Source organism: Paraphaeosphaeria sporulosa, assembly GCF_001642045.1.
Source record: "Paraphaeosphaeria sporulosa strain AP3s5-JAC2a unplaced genomic scaffold CC84scaffold_4, whole genome shotgun sequence".
In the NCBI taxonomy this organism is placed as follows: Eukaryota; Fungi; Ascomycota; class Dothideomycetes; order Pleosporales; family Didymosphaeriaceae; genus Paraphaeosphaeria; species Paraphaeosphaeria sporulosa.
In genome coordinates, this window is record NW_017253363.1 from 692,128 (window position 1) to 714,215 (window position 22,088).

A 22,088-nucleotide genomic window follows, 5' to 3' on the forward strand; every position below is an offset into this window, starting at 1 on the left:
CTCGCATCGAGGATAGTACGTCCGCGCGGATTACGACAAACGCAGAACGAGGCGAGCGACTCTGCATCCAACCACGCGCACCTGCCCCTTCAAAGTTAGGTTCAAGTTGCCTCGGATATCACTCCAGCGCCGAATGCATTCCCTCCCCCAGGTGCAATCAATTGTAGGGTTGGCGCGCTCTGGCTAGTCTCGGCACGCACGCGTCGCGTCTTATGGACCGCGTTTGGCTGGAGCAAGAAATAGCAACACAGCTGGACCTCGCCAGCGCATGGCTCACCAGAACAGACGGAAGTTCTGACGAGGAGTGGGCGAGGCTCAACCTCTTTCAGGATTCTGGAAGCTCTTTGCGCATCCTCGTGCGTGTCTCCGAGGAACGTCGTGACAATTGTTTGCACATAGTGAAGGCACGCACCAAGTCCACCCCCGCAGCTCATTCATTGACCAGGCGCCCGACAGCTTGATCCGCTTACTCTCACCGACGGCGCCGCGTCGATCGAGGCATCTCTCTCACCTGAGTGCTACACGTCCCTCCGCGCGAGACAATCCCATATACCACTCGCCGTGCGCAAGTACACTCTACGTTACACTCCATACGGCCCGCCCCGACATCGTATCACTTTCACATTGGACAGCGTCGATCCCGAATACCGAGCCGGTATAAGCAAGCAATCATTCGGAGACCTAAGACCCATACACCTGTGCGAAGACGTTGTTGAATCTGCGCACAAGCTACGACAGATACGGATCGAATCAGACCGGAGGTGCTTTGGCACTGTGGAGTGCAAGAGGGAAGAACAGGCCAGAATGTCACCCGTGGGATCACCAAGCGAAGACGGTAGCAATGAGGAGCGTAATCCGGACACGCAGATGGCATACGGTACCCAGGTGGCGCATAGGATACGCACACCAAGCAAAACCACAGGGCGTATAACTGAGCCGGCTCACCAGGCTCAGGACGACGACTCCAGGAGAACCGCTCTACTAGGTCTTCTTAAATCCCGCACTACTGCCGCTGCGCCTTCGACAAGTGACATCACAAACGAATCGCCCAGAGTAGATACAGATGGCGTTCCGAGTGGCCCGCGAGCGGTGCGTGAAAGCCTGCCAAGTCCGGGCCACTCAAGGGTATCTAACATATTCCTGAACCCTGCTGCCCATGGCGATGCACCGAAGCCGCCCTCCGCCGGTGGCTTCTCGCGAACCTCGACTAGTCGTGCATCAAATGAAGGCCTGGCACCACCCACGGATCGCTTGCAATCAACCCGTCTGCCACCTTCTTACCCACGACAAAATGCAGCCGACAAGCCTCCAGTATCCGTGACAACGAGTAGTACCCTGGAAGATCCCGTACCAGAGTGGCTGAAAGATACATGTCGAGCAGATGGCTGTGGCAGAGTTCCTGGACCGCAACAGAAGCTGTTGTCGAGTTGGCAAAAGCACAGGGCCGGTACCAGGAATCGCTTTCCTGACGCAAATGTACCCATCCACCTGTTCAACGCTTTTAAGCAATTCAAGATAAAGGCTACATTGCCCGGCTCTGAATCCTCCGACGAAGAGGGCAGCTCAGCTTCCACCACTAATTCTCCTGAAGAAGAGGATATTCCGGATGTTGGTACGGGAATCCGCACGGACTCTGCAGCCTATGCGGCACCCGAAGAGAATGATGATCTTTCGGACGGAGAGGCCAGCACACCCAGCACCCTGACATCCTGGTCTAGCTCGCCTCTCAGGGAACCCCCTGAAGCACCATTTAGGCCTGGGCACATTCTGCCTCCTGATTCCAGTCTCCCAGACCAGAGTCCAGCAAGTCAAAGGGAGCCTGAACAGGCAAGTCCTGTTCAAGAGGCTCAGCGCGTTGTAGCTTTTCAATCATCCAGCGAAGAGAACATATCTGGGCCTCGTTCATCACCCCCCTTGGTCCCTGAGGGTGATGATTCCGATATGGACATGGAGATGGACCTACCACGCGGATTAGAGGAAGGCACTTCGGTCCGCAACATCCCTCCTGCCGCCACGGCAACACTCAAAGCGGCGGTCGTTCAGGTGAAAGAAACTCCATACCCTAAAGAAAAGAATCAAGCTTCCCCTGCCAATGTCAATTTCTCTGCTCGAGCGCAACAGCAAACCTCGAGCGGGACTTCCAACGACACTTCTTCTACGTCCATTATATTGGGCACCTATCACGATCCAAGCTCATCAGCAAAGAGCGTTACTCATGGTACGGACACCGTGCCGTCTCAGTCAATTGCGCTGGTAGCATCCTATAAGCGTCACGAGGAGAACGTTGAGCCCGTTGATGTCTCTATGGTAGATGCCAACGATGAGCCACCGCCGCCAAGTCCAGATTTTGAAGACCAGCGACAGCATGCTCATTCTCCAGCATCGCCTTCGAGTCATCTTGGCAACTTGAATTCACGTCTTGAACCCGAGCAGCCATATGCTGAAGATGGAATATCTTCCCTCATGTCGCCCGGCTTGAGTCCTGTGTCTGGTCAGAGGTTGCAATTAGTAGCCGAAGCGAATGTGAAATCTCATGCTAAAAGAAAGCTTGAGCCCTCTCCCTCAACACGACGTCCATTTAAACGAGGCAAAATGCCCAGATTCGACGGGTTTCCAAAGGCAGAAAGTACGGATTACAGAGATGATCTGGAGGAAGACTATAAAGCGCACTTGGAGGAATTCATACAGAGAGAAAGGGCTGCCTCTCGAGCTAGTTTGGCTAGTAACAACCCCGAAAATAGAGCAAGTCCGCACGCGCAGCCCATGTCAACTTGCGATTCCAAAGAAGCCAGTCGTGGAACGGAAAAGGCACCCGAAGACCTGCAAGCACAATCTGCTGTCAACACGGATGCTATGGAGCGTGATGAACATGTCGCAAGTGGCCATCAGGATGTCGATCTAGATCAGACACACCAGCAGGCGCGTGAAGGTTCTCCACGCTCTACTGCTGGCGGGTCGGAGCCTCGGAATTCCGAGTTTGCCAGCAGTGAAGCAAAGCCTCAGATTCTGACTCAGAGCCTCACACTAGCGCCTGAAGTCCCGAGAGACGCTGACATGGAAATCGACGACCTTGAGACTGGTGACAGCAGTGTAGGGCGACATATGGAAATTGACGACCTCGAGGCTAGTGACAGTGATATCGAGGCCGCTCGGATTGGCAACGCAGAAGCCAATCAGAAGATCGTTACTCAGGAGATACGCGGCCAAGATGCCTCTCATCACCTGCAAGCCCGATTAAGCACATCTCCGCCTCCAAATCCAGCGTTTTTGGCGACAACGCCGAAGGTGGTCAGACCGGACATGCCAATAAGCAAGTCAGGAACGATATTCGAAGTCTTCAAGACTACGTATCCCGCTTACACCGGAGACATCCGTCATTTCTTGGGCCAATGCAAGCAGATGGAGAAACTTGACGATCAGGATAAGATGGTGCCCAAGTGGCAGTGGGACGATTTCATCATCCGCAATCGAACCGACTACAAGGACTACGCGAACCAATGCCTAGATTATGGAGAAGATGCCGAGCCCTACTATCGCTTCTACAAAGACAATATCCGCGATACACTGTATACAGAGGGCATCATCGCGAGCAGGAAGACGTTAGCTGCTGCTATCGGAGAGCTCGAAGGCGGGATTGCTGCGAAGGCCACTGCTGCAACCCGTAAAGATACCGTTGCGAAGATATCCAAGTCACAGTCTTCTACTAGACGGTCTGACACCGAGATTTTTGCTGCCAAAAGTTCTACGGTCATGGCAAAGGCGCCTGTTTCGAAGGCGCCTGCAAGGAGTCAGGCTGGGCTAGAAGGATCCAGCCCTGTTCCAAATATTCACAGAAAACCACGGCAGTCGCTCCCACCAGCCTTCAGCAAGAAGTCTGGAGTGAAGACAAGTACAGCACATAGAACAAGCAAAGAGCGCCCAAGACAGTCTTTTCAAACATCCTCAAGTAGAGATCCATCTCCTTTGCCTTCTTCCAGCGGTTTGATCATAGGCGCCGTTCATCATGCCCAACACGCGGAACCATTCAATCGGTCCTCGACATCCCACAGCACGTCTACACGCCGTCCGTCGATGCAGCGAACAAGCAGTGGGTCGCGCGTTTCTATGGAGCCTACTGGCGACCCATATCGCGACTTTGTGTTCGCAATGGGTCGGGCGAAATCTTTCACAGGAAACGATAGCGTACGTTCACCCTCAACACCAGCCCCGGGCGGTGGGAATAAGTAATGAGGCTGATGTGCACCTCAGATCGACTCCGATCCGCAGAAAAGGTGGCCAGAGTATCTGCACGTCAGACCGGTCGCAGAAGTGAAGAGAAAAGGATACGATGTGCTGCAGTGGAAGGATGATTTGTGAAGCGCATAGCGCATTTGGCGATTAGTGAAGCTTTGGGAGCAATTCGCATGCTCCTGCTGGCGTTTTCCTTATTCGGCATATCCATCGATACCCCAATATTGCGGGCCATGGCCTGATTGAAAGGCCAGTACATACATATTGTTCAGTTGAATTCGATTGTTGCAGCAGCAGTGCATTGCTTCAGCCTATTTCGCGTGCACCAACTCAGACACGATGTCGTCGTGAATGCACATGGAAAAACAAATGGCCAAGCATGTGAAAATTCGACAGCGAGTCAAGACAGGTCGGCGATGGGACGACGGACGGGACAGGGAACGATCCGCGGAGACGCCCACACGCCTCGTGACTGCACTTGATGTGGGTTTCACATAATTACAGGAAGTTCTCGGATGGCGTCCTGAGAGTCGGGTCTCCCCACGTTTACCACTTTGCCCGTGAGCGGGCACCCCACCAGATCACCCTCTGGGTCGGCAGACGCTGCGCGTGACCGGTGGGTCATTGTCCCGCTGTTCTGGGAGCGGTGAGCTGGAAGAACATTTCGCGGACTGGAGCGGTGTAGCTTGGGTTCGACAATATGCATGTACGGAAGTGCTTGCCAAAGTCTTTGCGCGTTGCGTGGAGACCACGACGATCCGCAAGGCACATGCTTCTGGCTTGCGGGACCGTGCGCGCGCTTTGCCGTTGTGGTGTTTGCGCGCATCGGCGTCATCAGCATCATACACGTATGATGTGCCTCTTCAAGCCCCGGCTGTGCTGGCCGCCGTGTTCCTGCGTGTGTCGAGGGCTCAGCTGGAGTGTCTGCTGATGCGCAGTGAACTCTTCCGACGCTTGACAGGATTCCAGTGACACCTGACCTAATCTCCGGCTCAAGTTTGGTACTGACGTCTTCCCGCCCAATGTACCTTGGTCCATTTGACACTCCGCCTGCTGCGACTCACGCTACCTACCAATATTCCCGCCCTTAAGTTGCCTGACTTCACATCTGCGTGTAAAGTGCCCTTGCTTGGACACATCCACGGCTACCTGCGGCGCCATAACTCGCACTGCACTCGCGCATGGAGATCCCTCCCGCTGCCAATGTCCTTTGTATCAGACACGCTACTCTCCGGCGGTGCACGACTGCATGTAGCAAGAGGAGGACACCAAGGCAAAGATGCTGGAAAGCGGTCGAATCAGAGCCAGGGCGGGCGTCTGGACCCTCTGATTCGGCTCGTGAAAGATCCATTCGGCGTATTCGGCGGCGCGAGAGAGGCAGACGAGGACGAGAGCGCACAGAAAGCCAAAGCGGACGAGGACCGTAAGCAGCTGCTGTACCTGCGCCTGCGAGATGTGAGTGTTGCAACAGTCTCTTCGCTTTCACAAGCTCATCGTGTACGCAGGCCGAAAGCTACGACGACTGGAAAGCCGCCGCGGCCGAACTCGACACCCTCGAAGGGAATGATGCCTGGAAGCTCGAAGACGCATCCTCCGAATACGATGCCGAGCTTGTCAAAGTTCGACTCGACGAGCTCAACGAGGCCCGCCTGAATTGCGACGTAAAGCGCATGCTGTTCCTCGTCCGGACCACCCTAACACGCGGCCTCGGTGGCATGGGCGATCTGCGCCTCTACAAGCATTCACATGTCGGCACGAAGAAGCTAATAGAGCGATACATCGACTCGGCAGTGCAGACGCTGGCAGCAATACCAGAAGTGGCGGCCAAGCAGGGCGACACATGTCCCGTCAAACCCCACAGGGTTGCCGAAGAGCTCCTCCGCACCCGCCAATCCTTCGGTCGAACAGCGCTGTTGATGTCGGGTGGAGGCACCTTTGGGATGAACCATGTTGGTGTGGTAAAATGCCTGTGGGAATTGCAACTTCTCCCCCGCATCATCTCGGGCGCGTCTGCTGGAAGTATCGTCTGCGCCGTCTTGTGCTCCAAAATCGACGACGAGATCCCCGGCGTCTTGTCCGACTTTTGCTACGGCGATCTGGACGTGTTTGAGAAGGCTGGCGAAGAAGAGGGCGTCATTCAGAAGGTCACGCGCTTTCTCAAGTATGGATCGTTGTTTGACATTTCGCATCTGCAGAGAGTTATGAGGCAGATGCTGGGCGACATCACCTTTCAAGAGTCATACAATCGGACACGAAGAATCCTGAACATAACTGTGTCGAGCGCAAGCGTGTATGAACTCCCGAGGCTTCTCAATTACGTCACGGCGCCGGATGTCATGATTTGGTCTGCCGTGTAAGTGCTCACTCGTGTGTTGAGATCCTTCTTCCGATGGGTCTGCGCCATTGAATCATCGCTGACCGCGTGCTGCAGATGCGCATCGTGCTCCGTTCCCCTTATCTTCTCTGCAGCATCTCTCATGGCCAAAGACCGAAAAACAGGCAGAGAAGTGCCTTGGAATCCTAGCCCAAACGAGGGCTGGATTGATGGGTCGGTCGACAACGATCTGCCCATGACGCGTCTGGCCGAAATGTTCAACGTTAACCACTTCATCGTATCTCAAGTCAATCCACACGTCGTGCCTTTTCTTGCCAAAGAAGAGCACGATATAGGCGCAGAGGTGCAACAACAAAACTCAGCATTCTCCGCTGGACCCGGCTGGATGCACAACATGGCAAGCTTTGCGAAAGGGGAAGCTCTGCATCGCCTCGAAGTGCTCGCGGAGATGGGAGTGTTTCCTAACACCATGACCAAAGTCAGATCTGTCTTGAGCCAGCGATATTCCGGCGACATTACCATCTTCCCCGCTATCTCCTACACAAACTTCCCAAAGATCCTTAGCAACCCAACAACCGACTACATGCTGCGCTGTTTGCTCGCTGGGGAGCAGGCGACTTGGCTTAAAGTCTCCCGAATTCAGAACCACGTTGCTGTAGAGCTCGCCTTGGACGAGGCTGTGAACCAGATCCTTCCTTTTGTGCATTTCAGTAAAAGCCAAGTGGACCTTCGCCTCTTGAATGTTAATCGGCCAGCATCACAGGGCGTAGAACTCCCTCCCACGCATCAGCTCCGGAGACACAAGAGGGACTCTCATTCCGAGGGCCAAGGTCTCCCTCTTGCGCCGTTTACGCCCTTCACAGAAACGCCGTCGCCCGGCTTTTCGCGACGACCTGGGTCGCGTGGCCAAGGGCTCACACCCACCGCCTCCAGGCCGTATCTTCCTTCGCGGCCATCAATGAGAAATTCCAAGTCTCCTGATTTTAACAGAGTAGCCTTTTCAACCGTAGAAGCAGTCTCATCAACCGACGCCGACGATTCGCCCACCGACGCCGACGTATCCGACAACATCGCGTCTGACACCACCGAGATCCTATCTTCGCCATCGCTATCACACTCGCCTCCTCCAAACATTGCCGAGCTCTATCGATCCTTCCCTGCGGTCTCGAATCCGACGACCCCAGCTGCCCCCGCGGAGTTGTTCAGTGGCCAGAACGGATCCAGACATCTGGCGCCAGGCACACCAAGCTCGCCCGAGCTGCGCTACAAGCGGCTTTTCCACCCACCAGCGCAGACACGCGAGCCGGAGCCCGCATACAAGCAGGGAATCAAGCGCGTGCTGCTGCCGCTGAGCAGCATCCCGGTGTTGAAACCCATGGAGAACAAGCCGGAGCAGCAGGGCGCTCCGAGCTCTACGCTGGCCAAAGCGGCTTCGTTGGACGAGCGGGAGGTGGAAGCCTTGGACGCGCCTGGCCTCAGCCCGCTCAGCACGCGGGACGGCGCGCAAGAGATGGAGGGGTCGTACTTTGAGCGGAAGATGCGGGGTCTGCACCGCGGGAATGGCACGCCACGATGGGGCAGCCCGACGAGGGGCACGGCGGTGCTGAGGAGGAAGAAAAGTAAAGGCGGCAGTGTGGGCGGTGAGCGTGCTTGAGATGCATGCCGTTGGTTACGATCATTTGACGGTTTCCTTTGTCGCAGTCATTGCGTCAGCGGTGTTTTTTGGTACTCAGCGCGTGGTTCGCGTGATGGATGGATAGAGAGAGGGATGGGGGCACCTAAGATGATACCTTTGCTGGATAGACGCGGTGTTGGGGTTGGATAGGGTGTCACCTAGAGGGGCACGATGCAGACCTAGGCCGGTTGCTGCACCTACTATCATACATTTATTTTTCACGTTCGTCGTGAGTGTAAGTGCAGCGAGATATGAGCATCATCGATGATGTGGCTCTTATATACAACGAGAGACATGCTCTCATATGGTGTGGCGTGACATGGCATACTATGCAAGATGCAGCGAGCGAGCGAGCACAAAAAGAAATACACATTATACATGGCGTGCCATCCTCGACTGCGGACCCGCCGGACGCTGCGAGCAGAAACAAAAGCCACCCCTCCCTCACGGGCCCGCCACCCTCTCCTCCCCAAACTTCTTCCGCACCTCCCCATCCCACCGCTTGTACAGATCCCACCCGACGACCAGAATCACGGGTATCCCGACCATGATCGCCGTCACGCGCCGCGCCGCGCCCTGGTACTTGCGCGGCATCCGGCCCTCGTTGATGTCGCGCTCGATGGCGGCCTTCTCGAGGTCGGCGGGCGAGATGGGTTTGGGGCGCGGGGTCGCGGGCTTGGAGGGGTTGAGCGGGTGCAGGGGGAGGGGGATGGTTGTGGCTTTTCGGAGGGCGGAGGTGGGCGTTGGTCTGGAGATGGGGATGGAGTGTTGTGGTGGTGGTGGTGGTGGTGGTGGTGGTGGTGCAGACGAGGATGTGGGCGGCGTATATGTCGGTGTCGGTGTCGGTTGGATTGGTTCTGAGGGGAGCGAGGGCTTCATGGCGGCCGCTGGGGCGGGCTGCTCGATTACGACGTTTGCTGCGCCGCCGGTCGGGAGCAGGATTTCCTGCGCTGCGGGCGCGGGTGACGCGGGCGGAGGAGGCTTCACTGTGCCGGTCTTGTAGACTTGCTCTAATATCTTGCTCGTCGAGGGTGTCACGGGCGTGGGCTTGTCGGCCACCTGCGGCGTCTCGACGATGTGCTCTTCCGCGTCGGGCGTGCTCGCGGCTTTCGTTGGCGCCGGGGCTTTTGGAGCTGCGGAAGTTTGTGGTGCTGGGGCCGTCTTTGATGGTGCAGCAGCTTTGGTCGCTTTCGTAGCTTTGGCTGGCGCGGCTTTGGTGGTCGTCTTCGTTGTAGACTTCGTTGTAGTCTTCGTTGCTGTCTTAGTTGCTTTCGCAACCTTATTCGGCGCCGCTTCCTTCTTCTCTGCCGCTGCAGTCTTCGTGCTCGCCTTCCTCACACCCGTCTTCGGCTCGACCGCGGGCGCATCTTCGCTGACCACCTTCCTGGGCCGTCCGCGCTTCTTCGGGATGGGTTCGGTAGCGACTGCGGTGTCCATGGTGATCAATTGGCGCCCGAAAAGGTGATTAAGGATGAGCGAGTAAGGCTGTAGAAAGAGCGGACGGGGGGAGCGTGTGGGGTGACTTGTCGACGCGCAAAAGGAGGTTTGCCGTGGAACGCGTCGTGGGAAATTTTGGGCGACCAGGGTCGCGACGGTTAGTGAGGGTTTGGGCGAGTGAGAGCCCCTCGCTGCAGGGCTGGCTGGCGCCCCATGGCGGCGCGTTCCCGCCTATCGATAGGGGGCGGGGTGCAGAGCAGGCATCAGGCCTCAAACATCACGTCGGTCCACCGAGGAGTCATGGCAGGTTGTTTATAAACAGACATCGTCGCGTTTCATCGCTATGCTAGTGGATGCATCTACGTGGTGTACCGCTCCTTCTCAATGAAGGCAAACAGGTATACTCTAACCAAGCCAAAGCCAATGCTGTTTATACAGCGAACTGAACTCATCCATCGCCAAAACCCCCGCTACATCACTCCCTTGGATATCACTTGTACGTCAACAGTCCTGGCGCTGCTGATGCGAGTCCTGCCTTGACAACCAAGATGCTGGCTCCCGACTTGCTGTCCCAGACCTTCTCTGCGAGCACACCCAGCGTCGAGGCCGCGCTTGATGCATTCACAGGCCTGACTTCGTCCGCGCTGCTGTCAGAGAGCACACTGTTGCGCCCAATGTTCCTACCGAGAACAACCAGGTCGCCAGCGTTCCTGGGGTTTTGGCCAACCTCGGCTAGAGCGCGAGCAATGACATCCTTGACCAGGTTTGAGGAAGACACTGTCTCGAAGACGACGCGAGAGGAAAGCTCGGCGGGGACGGATGCGCTGAGCGAGGCGAAGAAAGTGGCGTCTTGCTCGTGCGCCGAGCTCCCATTCATGGTGGCATTTTCGGCACCCTTTGCAGCCGAAGAAGACGAGGAGTTGGCGTCACCGAGAACCTCCGGTGCGACGTCAAATCGTACAATGGTCGCCGTGACTTCTGGCTTCTCAGCGAGCTGCAAGACGAGGCGGAGTGCTGTGCGGTCATCTTCTCCACCGAAGAAGGCAAAGAAGATGTGATGACTGGGGTCTGTGATGGGCGCCGTGACATCCTTCTCGCGATTGCTGTGCAGGCTAACGGCGCTGTATGTACGGCTCAGCTTTCCACGCTCTTTCTTGTCCTTGTTCTTGCTACCGCCAAAGTTCTTGTTGATGAGCACAGCAACTGGGGCTGCTGACTGCTCAAAGGTTTGGTTGACGAACGTAGTATACGAGGATGCCGCGAGCTTGTTCTTCGTACCCTTGTCTTCAATGATAGCCTGCTCAGACATACCTCCCGTCTCACTCCATGGGAGCAGAAGGAAGTCCGAGTCAGATGCGCGTGTGCTGAGGGTATCAGCGAAGGAAGACTCAGGCACGACAACAACTTCGCCGCTGACTGCTAGGTTATGCATCCGGCCAAAGGTCCGGAAGATGTTGACCACAGGATCGTAAGCAGTGTATTCTTGAGCCTCAGTGACGGCCATGACAGAAGAACCACGATCTGTCAGATTCAACAGACGCAGCCCGTATGCCTGCACAGGCCTCTTGGGCTCCTCATCCAGGGTCTCGCCGGCCTTCTTGCTTATGCTGGTAGATCGTTGCGCAGCCTTTGGATGCGAGATTGCCTTGGATTGCGAGTATGCTCCGCCAAATAGAGAAGCGAACGCCAGAAGGTTTGGCATGCTATCCAAGCGAAGATAGACGGTAAGATGCTTAATCTTGTTGGATGAAACCTTGTCGTAGTAGGCAGCATCAACAACGCTGTCAGTTCCGTCAAGAGGCTTGCCGGTATCCCAGTCGATTTCACCTCGCCTAAAAGCTTCGACCTTCTTTTGATACCATGCAGGGTAAAAGTATTGCGTCAACGGCGATGAAAGAAAAGTCGTGATGAGCGCCATGACAACGAAGATGGTGAATGTTCGGGTGCTCAATATTTTGGCCTGAAGACCAATGTTCTGCATGGGTTAGCTCCCATCCCCACGAACGGCGTAAGCAGTCTTACCAAGACGATCAACTCTACCAAGCCCTTGCAACTCATCAGCGATCCGATCGCGAAGCACTCCCGCCAAAACATGCCGGTCCATCGAGCCGCTATCGTCGCGCCGATGAACTTGGAGAAGAAGGCCACGCACACCACCCCGATAACATAGGCCCACACGATGCCACTGTCCAGTAGGCCAATGTTGGTGTTGAGTCCAGAGAGCGTGAAGTACAATGGGAGGAACAGGGCTCCGATCAGATCTTCAATCTTTTCGGCCACCTTGATGGCAAAACCACCTTCGTGAGGGCAAATCAGGCCAGCCAAGAACGCGCCAAAAATGGCGTGCACACCAATGATACCGGTGAAGAAGGAGCAAGCCAGGCAGAGCAACAAGGTGAGCGCAATCATGCCCTGACTAGGCCCATCTTGTAATGCGCGATTCTTGCGGAGGATCCAGATGAACGCCGGTCGTACAAGATAGACCAAGAAAAGAATGAACCCAACACAGCATAGTAGGATGTATAGCGCTGTTAGGCCAGCGCCGGAGTTCACGAGAGCGACACAGAGCGCAAGCAAGATCCATCCTAGTTGGCTGCATTAGCCCTGGGAGTACAAGCAGCACCGGGCCAACTCACCAACAACGTCGTTTCCTACACCCGCGGACAGGACAATAACACCTACGGGGGTATCGAGCAACTTTAGCTCGGTAAGGATACGGCACAGCACCGGGAAAGCCTACCCAGATTAGTGCACGGTGCTGGCAGAAGCTCATCCTGGCACTTACAGTGATAGCCATAGCGACTCCTATGAAGAGCATATAGACAGGGAAGTGAATAGCTACGAGTCCCTCTTCATGTCGGAACTCGTTGTACAGCCCCACAGCGATGGCGCATCCGAGCCCAAAGGGGATTGCCATGCTGACGATGCCGACGTTCAATGCCACCTTCCAGTTGCTGACCAAAAAGCGCAGGTCGACCTCGAGGCCTATGATGAACAAAAAGAGCACGAGACCAAGGTTTGCGACCAGATTCAATTGGGGCATAGCTGCTTCGGGAAAGATGGCGTCTTTGAATCCGGGGATGCGGCCCATGGCGGTGGGACCGAGCAAGATGCCTCCAATGACCTCTGATATGACACGAGGCTGGCGGAGCTTGTTCAGAGGCCATTGTAGAGCGCGGCAAAAGACGATGATGATGATGACCTAGAGATTGTTGGAATCAACATGCGAGTTGAGGAGAGAGGACACTACCTGGATGATGAAGAGAATGATAGGGTTCTTCGGGTCGACTTTAACAGGCGAAACATGCTCAAGCACGCCACCCTGCGGCGTCGCCTTGGTCGCGGATTTAGTCGCCGCCGCAACAGCGGAGGATAGTGTCGATGACATGTTTCCTCCCACAATCAGCTCCGGGTCGTAAAGGCGGAACCGTGGAGGTGGTCGGTACAGGCCCTCGACAACGTGGGGGTGGAGTTGGAGTGAACAGGCGACTCCAGGTATTTAACGGGCCCTGGAGGCCTAAGCGCGGGCTTACCCTGCGTCCAGGCCTGCTGCGGCTGCGGGAAGGGCTTGCGAGCAGCCTTCATGTGACTGCGCTGATGGAGGGCCGCGTGCGCTGTCTGAGCTGGGCACGGCCGAGTGCTTTGCGACTAGACGTGCTGGGCGAGAGGTTGCATGTCCATTCACCTGCATTTGTGGCGCGTCGCGCATCGTGGTCTCTGGCGGCTGGTCTTTGTTGGCGGAGTTCGCCCAGAGTCCGCGATCCACGTCCAGCGTATCCAGACGTGACTGGCCAATCGCTGAATGGGATGCCAGCGTCATGGGCTGCCCGTCTAGCTCTCCCCACACCGCCGCATGCGCACCATGCAAGGCGCCCTACTGTTTGTAGCGCTCTACGCTGCACGAAACATGTGGTGGATGCTGCGGTTGTCTGAAATCAAAGAGGGCATGGTCACGGCGAACGCTACATCCAGAAAACCAGTCATTATCATAACAGCTTGATGCTCGATCTTGCGTGGATAAACGCGCGCAAGTACAAGGCGCTCGGCGGGACTAGACAAGCGCCCAGCAACAGCAACATCAGAGTGACCCGCCCCAATGCCCTGCTCTTGGTGTACCTACCGCCATCAGCGCTGGGCTCCTACGATATGCGACCGCCCACTTCTTACCCATCTGTATCAGCCGACGCAGGACTAGGCGGCAGCTCACCGGTCGCCCAGTCCACTCGGCTGGACCCCAGAACGAAGTCCATCGTACCTCCATTTGCAAACACGTCGTCCCAGCTTACCCACGCTTTGTTCCACGGCTCTCCATTCACCCTGAGGCTCTGCACGTAGAATGCCGTGTCTTTGTTTCCGCCTGTTGTTGTAATCTTGAGCAACTTTCCGTTTCCTAGGCTGATCGAAAGCGAAGGAAACCACGGAGAAAGAATGAGAAACGTGGTCTGGCCTGTCATGGGGTACAGACCGATCATCTGCCACTGTGCAAGGTTAGCCGTGTCCCAAGGCCGCGTTTTTACAATCCGAAAACCTGAGTGTCTGCCACATCACGATCTAGCGGTGACACCGCGCTGCACAGGTGGTACAGGTGATGGTGTGCACACAACGCCACCTGGAAACAGAGGGTCCGACTTACGAGGATGTTGGCCTCCATCGCGCCTGCGTCCGAGTTGCCAGGCAGCCCAGTCGAACCCGAGTTGTAGAGCTTTCCAATCCCACGGCTTCTCTCTACAGTCCTCCACTGAGCGCCTTGAACGAAGTTGTACAGGTATCTAAGGTGCGGATCCAAAGTCAGTGTGAGTTAAGACAGGGTGGCGCATGTCTCAACTTAATGCGACAGGCAAGACACATCCAGTTTGTACCGGGTGGCTCACTTACGGTGTCGTGAAGCTCGGCTCGTTGCCTGCATGGAAGATGTTCAGCTCCCAAAGCTTGTCGATACGGTCAATAAACTTCGCGTCGCCACCGATGTACTTCTTCATCGTGTACACATCGTGGATGGCGTTCAGGCTGTACACCCAAGCGTTGTCTTCGTAGTAGGCGTCGCCCCAGTAGCAGCCACCGCAGGAGAGAGGGTCTTGTGAAACAAAGGTACCGTCTGCACGACGGGGCACCATGAATCCGGAATGGTTCGTCGATGAAACAGCTGGATTCCAGTGATTCCGCCAGTTACGGGACCTGCTGAGGTACTTTGCCTCATCATCAACTCGCCCCAAGCCTTTGGCTACCTGGTAAAGTCCGAAGTCGTTCGTCGAATATTCGACTGCGCGAGAGACGGCTCTGTTGAATGAAGGCGTAATGTACCCATATTTCAACCAATCAGGTAATGCGCCTCTACCTTCCTTGGTAGATGATTCGGGAGACTTTGGGTCGTGGTTGTTTGGTGGCGTTTTCTCCGCATCGGTCTGCACGGTGCGTTAGCATTCCTGGGACTTGTTCGAGGAGCATGCCTCTGGTAATTTCCCGCATGCGAGGTCCTGACTTGACTCACCTGCATGGCAGAAAATCCATCATCCCAGTTGACTGCACCTCTGACACCTTTGACGTACGCATCCGCAAGGACATTATCGGCGTTGGATCCGCCTTGGACGCGCCCGTTGAAGTTGGACGAGCGGGCATCAGGCATGAAACCATCGTGTCGCCAGATATCGATCAACGACCGAATGAACTCCTCGTAAGCTGCAGGTTCTAGAATATGAAACAGCGCAGTGTGGCATCTATGAGTATCCCAGAATGTAAAAATGTCGTCGTAGTACGGCTCGCTGCTTGTCCATCCAGGATTTTCTCCCGTCTTGTTCGAAGGAATCATGACTGAACACAACCGTTAGCACCGATCTGCAATCAGGATATCTATGATTGCTCACACATGCCAAGCAACGAGCTGTACAGAAGCTGTCTGTCTTCGTCGCTCCCGCCTTCAACTTGGATTTTGGACAGGATCTGGCTGTTCCAAGCGCTCTTTGCCTTGGTCACGAGAGACTTCAACTTGGTCTTCGATTGTATCTCACTGTCGAGATTTTGGCATGCCTTTTCCGAAGAGATGAACGAAATACCGACCCTAGAAGTCAAATTGGGCTTGCTGAAAGTGAAGACACCCCCCAAGCGTTCAGTGCCGGAGACCGCAGCCGTTTCGTCATATGACGACAACATAGTTCCTGTTCCTGTAAAGGTCTTTGAGATTGTTGGCTTCTGGTCAAACTTTCCACAGAAGTACAAAGTCCAATCTGGGGCTGCCAGCTGTCAGTTCCCACATCGTTGGGCTCAAATACGATGTATCCCCTGGCGGGATTGCAGAAGGCTTACAAAGATTCCAGCCATTATTGTAGGTTCCAAACCCCTCATAATGGCCGTCAGAGGAAAAGCTGAAATTTCCTCTTGTATAATGCTGTTCCCAGCCAAGGCCTCGAAAGCTCGGAAGCACGTGGGAGACGTCCACCACAATTGTGGACGGGCTCCCGCTCGGAAAGGTGTACTGATACAGACCAGCATGGTTAGTCGCCGAAAGCTCAACCGTGACACCGTTATTTAACACAGTCTTGTAATAACCGATCTGTCCTTCGTCTGCGGACGCTCGTCCCTGCGAGAGGTCTGCTAACGGGTTCGATACATTACCAACAGCTGGCATCTGCGAGACGACGCCGTATTTGGGTGCACCACCTGTGCCTGACTCATGGGTCATGGAGAAGCCCCAGACGTTGCCACTGGCCAAATAGCCAGAGTAGGCGTCTGTGGACCCTGACTGAACATCAGGTCCAAGCTTCGCCATTGCAAAAGGCGCTGTACAGACAAATCAGTTATTCGTCACAGGTATCACACAAGATCTTGTGGTAACTCACAAGCCGTGACTCCTGGAAATCGATTCCCTCCCCCGGTGGAACCCATACTGTTGACCCGTTAGCATATATATCGTTTTTCGACACTCCAGACGTACAAAACATTGACATATTGAGTGAAGTCGACCCCAGCAGCCGCCAATACGGTCTGCATCGTTGTCGTGAAGCACACGAGGTGCAACGACGTAGAAGAGCCGCGGGAAAACATGGTTTGAGGAGCAAGGATAAATTGTCTTGGCACTGGACCCACAATAGCCTGGTACGGCTTTGGTAGTGAGAGAGCTTCGGAAATATGGAAGTCTTTGATTCTTCAAAAATATCGATTGGGGTGGAATTCTAACGTCCGTCTGGAGTTCCTCTTCGAAAAGCTGGGTGTAAACCGAGGTCGCTCGTGCAAACGAAAGTCTATGAGCCGGTCGTGAGGTATAATGTCGAGTAACAAACGAAAGCTATTTTAACGCCGACGTGTGGTCCATTCCAAGTGATCCAGAATGTCTAGTTGTGTCTGTCCAATGAGTTGGTTTCGCGTTGATGGCGTACAGCAGTGGTTCGTCGAATGTAAGAACGACCGTTATGAGACTGGCATCCAGGTATTCGGGAACAACTGACAGTGGAATGGAAAAAGCTGCAAGTTATAAGACTGGAGCGATTGACGTGATACACGACTAGGAATGCTGACGGTGTCTTGAGTGACTTGCCGTGTCCGACAACGGCAAGATAACCTTGCTGTACTAGGATCATCAGGTATTAGCCTGCTGTAAAGTAAGTGGAACAGAAATGTATGGATGTAACCTACACCAAGAAGAGCTGCAGCTATGCTGGGAGATGTGTGAACGTTCGGGCACGTGGAGCAGGTGTCTCACTCCTGTGGCACGCGATACACAACGATCGACGTTGGCACTAAACTATCCTTTGCAAGAATGCCCCATCAGAGAGCAATGTAGTCAGGAAAGGCCAGATTCATAGCGGGCCGACACGGGTAGACAGAAGTGAAGTCGGCGACAGGTCTCACGGAATAATCGAACAACTGACGGGAACAATGCGGCGTAATAGGAATGAGGAACATCAGAGAGTGAACGCAATAGAGGTTGTGCCTCTATCTATGCGGGTGTGGTGATAACATATTGCGCTGTAAAGTAATATGACACTTCGGCCAATCGCGTGCCTTTATTTTTGCACGCCGTGCAGTCGCGACTAGGGAGCGATGGCGGAGAACCACAAACGGCAGGCAACGCTGGACATAATGAGCAGGTGCTCTTCGACGTACCATCTTCCCCCGTGCAGAGTTCGGCGTCCAGGTCTGGTGGCCCATGTGAGTATACAGAGGCATGTGATTTGGTACGCCCTCACACTCCGCGCCGCCCCGCTGTCGACGGACCTCAACACCACGTCACTCATCCATCCCCACAGTAAGGAAGGTCGGGGGTGTCACTAAGCTCTTGCTATCTCACTTTACCAGACAACCACTCTTCATTACCTAGTGTAGAGTCAGCTCTTGCTTCGAGGCCGCCTGCCTAAAATGGATTAACGAGGCTTCTGTTCTCGAAAAGTTTAGGTCCACAATCTCAGCGAACTCCACCGTTCCTCCACTCACACGTCGTTGTGTAATCGTGCTGTTCTCCGATCGATCTGTTTTGGATCTGAACGGTAATTTAACTTTCTGGGTGTAGCATACGAACCAATTCCATCGGCGAGACTATATCTATGGAGCAACGAATGCCGCTACCTACGGGCCTAACCACAGGAGCACTGTTCGAACGATTAAGCACCGATGTCAGAATGCCTTTTCGGAGTGCGGGCATCGTCTCGCATGCAGACAGGTCAGCGCTTCGATTGTATGAGCACATGTGCTGACACAAAAACCTAGACTTCTGCAATGCCTTATCCTGTATGAACCCACTAGATGATACTACTCCTTTTTGAGGTACTTGGAAGATGATCGAGGCATCGAGAAGTTCAAGATGGACTGTGAGCGGTGCAAATGGCCACTTGAAAAGCCAAAAGGCATTTATCCAGAAGAAAGCAGGTTATGAAGTAGTTCGGTCGCTCTGCCTTTGTATCTCGTAAACGTTTGGTTTGGAACGCTTTGGGTTTGGTCAACGGTGGTCAAAGCTTAGATGTATGACATCAATGTCGAACAATGAGTGGTACCACCCACTACAATTACTCGACCTCCTTGTGTCTTCACAACGGTAAACGGAACATTGAATTCACCAGCTAGCCAGGGGCGGGATGGAAGAACTGCGGCAGAAATGGAAGACGTTATACGCTCAGGAACTACCAGCGATGGCGAAAGCCAAAGACGAGAAGCAGAATTGGCCAATCCACCTCGACCACTGTTTCGCGCGCATCATAATGGATAACGCTGTGGGAAAAGACAAACCATGGACGGAAGTCGTCAAGTCTCCCGCTATCAAGCACATGTCAGAGCAACAGCTGAAGGATGCGATCAAGCTCGGCGAATCGATTGCTGATGGCAGTGAAGACATCAATCCACTCAACGAACGGAGTCTCAAGCTTCGCGGCAAGAGCGGTCCTGGGAGAAAGCGTAAAGTAATTGCTCAGGATGACGCCGCCGATAAGAAAACTAAAAGAAGTGAGAGTAGCAATATCTCCACGTACTTCCTTCCATCTCCAGCATTGCCAAAGAAGGAAATTCCCCCGGATGAGACTCTTGTCACAGCTCAGGACTTGGAAATAGACGTACAGTTGAAAAGGATAGCCGATTCAAAACTTACGCCTTTTCGCAAGCAAATACTGAGTATGCTCTGCCAGATACCCCGAGGCAGGTACAGCACGTATCAAGCAATGTCCGATTACATCACGAATACTTCGCACAAGACTTGCGCACGAGCAGTCGGAAATGCAATGAGGAACAATCCTTTCGCTCCTGAAGTTCCCTGCCATCGTATCTTGGCAGCAGATGGTACGCTTGGTGGATTCGGCGGTCATTGGGGCGAGGAAGGCAAATTTGCTGACCGCAAGCACGAACTGCTGAAGGAAGAAGGCATCTCCTTCGATTCGAGAGGCAAAGTTAAAGGCCCACCATTTCGAAGCTTTTCGAGGACTGCTAGCAATGCTGGAAGGTGAGAACGTTCGTGCACGTGACCGAGTCCAAAACCGGGAACCTGGGCAGCGACCATGCTGCACCATGACGCTAACCACTGGCGTAACCCGCCACAGCAACATATGACGATCGTTTGGACTAGGCAGCGTTTCCATGCATTCCCGCAGCAGAGCGGTTGGTCCAGGCATGTTCCGTTCTCCATGCCGCGACATCTCCTACGTCATACGCCGTGGACAAAGCCTGCAACTGTAGCTCTCTGCATACCATATCTGTTCGCATTACTACTGCAACCATCTACTCCACGATTGTATCCTTGTGCTAATCATATCTGATCCACTTGCAAAACCTCACGAATCAAGTCGATCCGTACAGAACATTTTCCCACTGTAATCGCCAAAACGGCGCCCCCAAAGTTCCAGCTGCCCAACCGCCGCGCCGTCGCTTCCCTCGCCCTCGTTACTGTGCTTTCCGCTATCGAGAAGCAGCGCAAGGCGAAAGCAGACCGGGAACAAGAGAGCGACTTCGCGGCGCAAGATATGTCGGGCGAACTTCAGACGATACCGGCGCGACATGGTGTTGCTACGTTTGTGCCGAGAGGCAGGACGATCAAGATTATAAACACGTATGGCCAGCAGGTGGTCAGTACGTGGGCGTTCGGGTTAGCTGCTCCGCCAGAGGAGGGCGATAATGATGAGGAAGAGGAAGAACTTGAGGGGAAGGTGGATTATTTGAAGAAGGAGTTGAGCAAAGAAGAAGGAAAAAATGAGGTGCCGAAAGAAGAGGGAGCGAATGACAAAACCGCAGAGGAAGATGCTACCAAGGTCAGTGATGAGGGTCCAGAAGCAACCAAAGAAGAAGGCCCCCCCGAGGAAGAGCAGTCCGACAATCCTGCGACCAAGGATGGGGAGGGCGCAGACGACCCTCCCGAGCAAGCGCCCGATACACCTGAGAACGAAAGGTCCGACGGGAAGAAGCCAGAGAAGCGAACATGGTCTTCCTACCTGCCCTCCATCCCCTACCGCAACAAGGGTCAAGCTCAGGGCCAGAACAAGACCGATGCTCAGGCACAGCAAGAAGAAAAGGCCGAGAAAGCACAGAATGAGGAAACGTCGAAGAAGTGGTCATCATATCTCCCTACCGGTAAGGGATTCTCCAGCTACGTGCCCAACGTGAAGATGCCAGATACCCAAGGCGTCGTGAGCGCGTTCAAATCGAGCAACAGCTGGGACCCGAACAAGAGCTACGCGGAGCAACTGTATGATTTCTCAAAGACTCCCGTTGGTGCTGGTACTTTGGCTGGTATGCTTACATTCCCTCCTTCATATTTGTCTTTAGCAATACAAGACTGACTTTGCATCATCTAGTCGCCAGCGGATCCGGAACAGCGTCATCTCTTTACGCTGCCTACAACGCCTACACCCAGATAAGCCCTTCAAAGAACGATCAACCCCCCATGGAGTACTTGTCGCTCCCTCACACCCGCGCCGCGACATACCGCCTCGTCCCTGAACTCAATGACACGCTCTTGACCAACCTCCGCAATCCCCTCATGACGCTCGTAGAAGACACTTCGCCTGGTGCGCATGACACCTTGACCGCCGCCTGCGACGCGAACATGTACGCCGCGCTCGGCGTCGATAAGCCCGAAGAGCATGGCAGCTGCGCCGAGAACCTGGTTCTCGCACTCAAAGAGCTCAACGAAAAGGCGGGCCTCAAAGGCACGAAGGCTATTGGCGCAGACATCACGGTCAACATCGCTCCTACACCTTTGCACCTCTTCATGAACACGCCCATAGAAATCGATTCGAGCGCACAATCCGAAGGCGCAGGTGCAAAGGGGGCAAAGCTCTCAGTCGAAAAGCCTATGAGCAAGAAGCGGAGCTACGTTCGTTTCCGCGCCGAGCGCGACATCGTCGTCGTGCTAAGCGCTTGCCCGAACGAGCTGGGACAACAGAACGGAGGGAGGTGCATGGCAGCCAACTTCATGGTTGAAGAGCCTGAGGAGGATCCCTCCGCTTCTACGTCGTCGGTCAAGAGCAAGAATTCTGCTGCGAAGAAGCTGGACACAAAGAAGGACGAAAAGAAAGAAGACAAGAAGGAGCCGGAGGAGAAGCCAAAGGGTATGCCGGGCCTGAAAGGCGGACCCAAGAAGCCTGCTGCGGTGAAGAAGTCGGCCGAGAGGGCACCTAGCGATAACGACGACCCGCCCGAGTCGGACCTGACCGAGGAGGCCCCCAAGGAGAAGGAAGTGAAGCGCAAGGCTCTTCCTAAACAGCAGAAGAAGTCAGAGGATGCCGCGCCAAAAGTGGAAGAGGCCGAGCCGAAAGGAACTGCCAAAGTGGAAGAAGCAAAGCCAGACAAGCCACCCAAAGCAGATGAAGAGAAGCCAGAGGACACCCCCAAGCCCAAGAAGAAGCCCAAGAAGCTCGAGCGCCGCACCGTCACCCCAAAGAGCGAGGCCTCGTAACCGGTCCCTCGCTTCACACATTCACTCTGGCTTCGTAGAAAAACAGG

The 22,088-nt window shown here is 54.7% G+C and overlaps 7 protein-coding genes across 7 annotated transcripts; 4 read left to right on the top strand and 3 right to left on the bottom strand.

The window, feature by feature from the left end:
- The first annotated feature begins 71 nt into the window (after positions 1-71).
- On the top strand, positions 72-4,259 carry CC84DRAFT_621506 (uncharacterized protein). Its single transcript, XM_018186915.1, has 2 exons — positions 72-404; positions 457-4,259. The coding sequence occupies exons 1-2, from the start codon at positions 213-215 to the stop codon at positions 4,225-4,227; spliced, it is 3,963 nt and encodes a 1,320-aa protein (XP_018037162.1). The 5' UTR covers positions 72-212; the 3' UTR covers positions 4,228-4,259.
- An 821-nt stretch (positions 4,260-5,080) lies between these two features.
- CC84DRAFT_1163102 (patatin-domain-containing protein) lies at positions 5,081-8,465 on the top strand. The gene is made up of 3 exons (XM_018178175.1): positions 5,081-5,685; positions 5,736-6,583; positions 6,662-8,465. The coding sequence occupies exons 1-3, from the start codon at positions 5,434-5,436 to the stop codon at positions 8,217-8,219; spliced, it is 2,658 nt and encodes an 885-aa protein (XP_018037163.1). The 5' UTR covers positions 5,081-5,433; the 3' UTR covers positions 8,220-8,465.
- Positions 8,191-9,850, bottom strand: CC84DRAFT_1163103 (uncharacterized protein). Its single transcript, XM_018178176.1, has 2 exons — positions 8,356-9,850; positions 8,191-8,255 (listed from the first exon to the last, which is right to left on the bottom strand). The coding sequence occupies exon 1, from the start codon at positions 9,675-9,677 to the stop codon at positions 8,685-8,687; it is 993 nt and encodes a 330-aa protein (XP_018037164.1). The 5' UTR covers positions 9,678-9,850; the 3' UTR covers positions 8,191-8,255; positions 8,356-8,684.
- A 148-nt stretch (positions 9,851-9,998) lies between these two features.
- Positions 9,999-13,409, bottom strand: CC84DRAFT_1142855 (uncharacterized protein). Its single transcript, XM_018176383.1, has 5 exons — positions 12,928-13,409; positions 12,463-12,879; positions 12,314-12,413; positions 11,700-12,262; positions 9,999-11,652 (listed from the first exon to the last, which is right to left on the bottom strand). Exons 1-5 carry the CDS (start codon positions 13,063-13,065, stop codon positions 10,168-10,170), a joined length of 2,703 nt encoding a protein of 900 aa, XP_018037165.1. The 5' UTR covers positions 13,066-13,409; the 3' UTR covers positions 9,999-10,167.
- A 253-nt stretch (positions 13,410-13,662) lies between these two features.
- On the bottom strand, positions 13,663-16,684 carry CC84DRAFT_1163105 (alpha-1,2-mannosidase family protein). The gene is made up of 9 exons (XM_018178177.1): positions 16,606-16,684; positions 16,511-16,557; positions 15,978-16,451; positions 15,539-15,904; positions 15,166-15,485; positions 14,553-15,079; positions 14,311-14,446; positions 13,842-14,155; positions 13,663-13,792 (listed from the first exon to the last, which is right to left on the bottom strand). The coding sequence occupies exons 3-9, from the start codon at positions 16,438-16,440 to the stop codon at positions 13,756-13,758; spliced, it is 2,163 nt and encodes a 720-aa protein (XP_018037166.1). The 5' UTR covers positions 16,441-16,451; positions 16,511-16,557; positions 16,606-16,684; the 3' UTR covers positions 13,663-13,755.
- Positions 16,685-18,676: 1,992 nt separating this feature from the next.
- CC84DRAFT_621815 (DNA binding methylated-DNA--cysteine S-methyltransferase) lies at positions 18,677-19,854 on the top strand. Its single transcript, XM_018186916.1, has one exon. The coding sequence runs from the start codon at positions 18,740-18,742 to the stop codon at positions 19,595-19,597; it is 858 nt and encodes a 285-aa protein (XP_018037167.1). The 5' UTR covers positions 18,677-18,739; the 3' UTR covers positions 19,598-19,854.
- On the top strand, positions 19,760-22,041 carry CC84DRAFT_1241580 (uncharacterized protein; the record flags this gene model as incomplete). The annotated part of the gene is made up of 3 exons (XM_018184058.1): positions 19,760-20,873; positions 20,939-21,694; positions 21,824-22,041. The coding sequence occupies exons 1-3, from the start codon at positions 20,111-20,113 to the stop codon at positions 22,039-22,041; spliced, it is 1,737 nt and encodes a 578-aa protein (XP_018037168.1). The 5' UTR covers positions 19,760-20,110.
- Between the last annotated feature and the right edge of the window lie 47 nt (positions 22,042-22,088).

Excerpts from the sequence above, each read along its gene's own strand:
- CC84DRAFT_621506 (XM_018186915.1), top strand. The coding sequence starts at position 213 with ATGGACCGCGTTTGGCTGGAGCAAGAAATAGCAACACAGCTGGACCTC. Across the intron at positions 405-456 it reads ATTGTTTGCACATAGTGAAG|CTTGATCCGCTTACTCTCAC; the intron begins GCACGCACCAAG and ends GGCGCCCGACAG.
- CC84DRAFT_1163102 (XM_018178175.1), top strand. The coding sequence starts at position 5,434 with ATGTCCTTTGTATCAGACACGCTACTCTCCGGCGGTGCACGACTGCAT. Across the intron at positions 5,686-5,735 it reads TGTACCTGCGCCTGCGAGAT|GCCGAAAGCTACGACGACTG; the intron begins GTGAGTGTTGCA and ends TCGTGTACGCAG. Across the intron at positions 6,584-6,661 it reads GTCATGATTTGGTCTGCCGT|ATGCGCATCGTGCTCCGTTC; the intron begins GTAAGTGCTCAC and ends CGCGTGCTGCAG.
- CC84DRAFT_1163103 (XM_018178176.1), bottom strand. The coding sequence starts at position 9,677 with ATGGACACCGCAGTCGCTACCGAACCCATCCCGAAGAAGCGCGGACGG.
- CC84DRAFT_1142855 (XM_018176383.1), bottom strand. The coding sequence starts at position 13,065 with ATGTCATCGACACTATCCTCCGCTGTTGCGGCGGCGACTAAATCCGCG. Across the intron at positions 12,263-12,313 it reads TGTAGGAAACGACGTTGTTG|GATGGATCTTGCTTGCGCTC; the intron begins GTGAGTTGGCCC and ends GCAGCCAACTAG. Across the intron at positions 11,653-11,699 it reads TGGTAGAGTTGATCGTCTTG|AACATTGGTCTTCAGGCCAA; the intron begins GTAAGACTGCTT and ends TAACCCATGCAG.
- CC84DRAFT_1163105 (XM_018178177.1), bottom strand. The coding sequence starts at position 16,440 with ATGGCGAAGCTTGGACCTGATGTTCAGTCAGGGTCCACAGACGCCTAC. Across the intron at positions 15,905-15,977 it reads CAATAATGGCTGGAATCTTT|CCCCAGATTGGACTTTGTAC; the intron begins GTAAGCCTTCTG and ends GACAGCTGGCAG. Across the intron at positions 14,156-14,310 it reads CGATGGAGGCCAACATCCTC|TGGCAGATGATCGGTCTGTA; the intron begins GTAAGTCGGACC and ends AACCTTGCACAG.
- CC84DRAFT_621815 (XM_018186916.1), top strand. The coding sequence starts at position 18,740 with ATGGAAGAACTGCGGCAGAAATGGAAGACGTTATACGCTCAGGAACTA.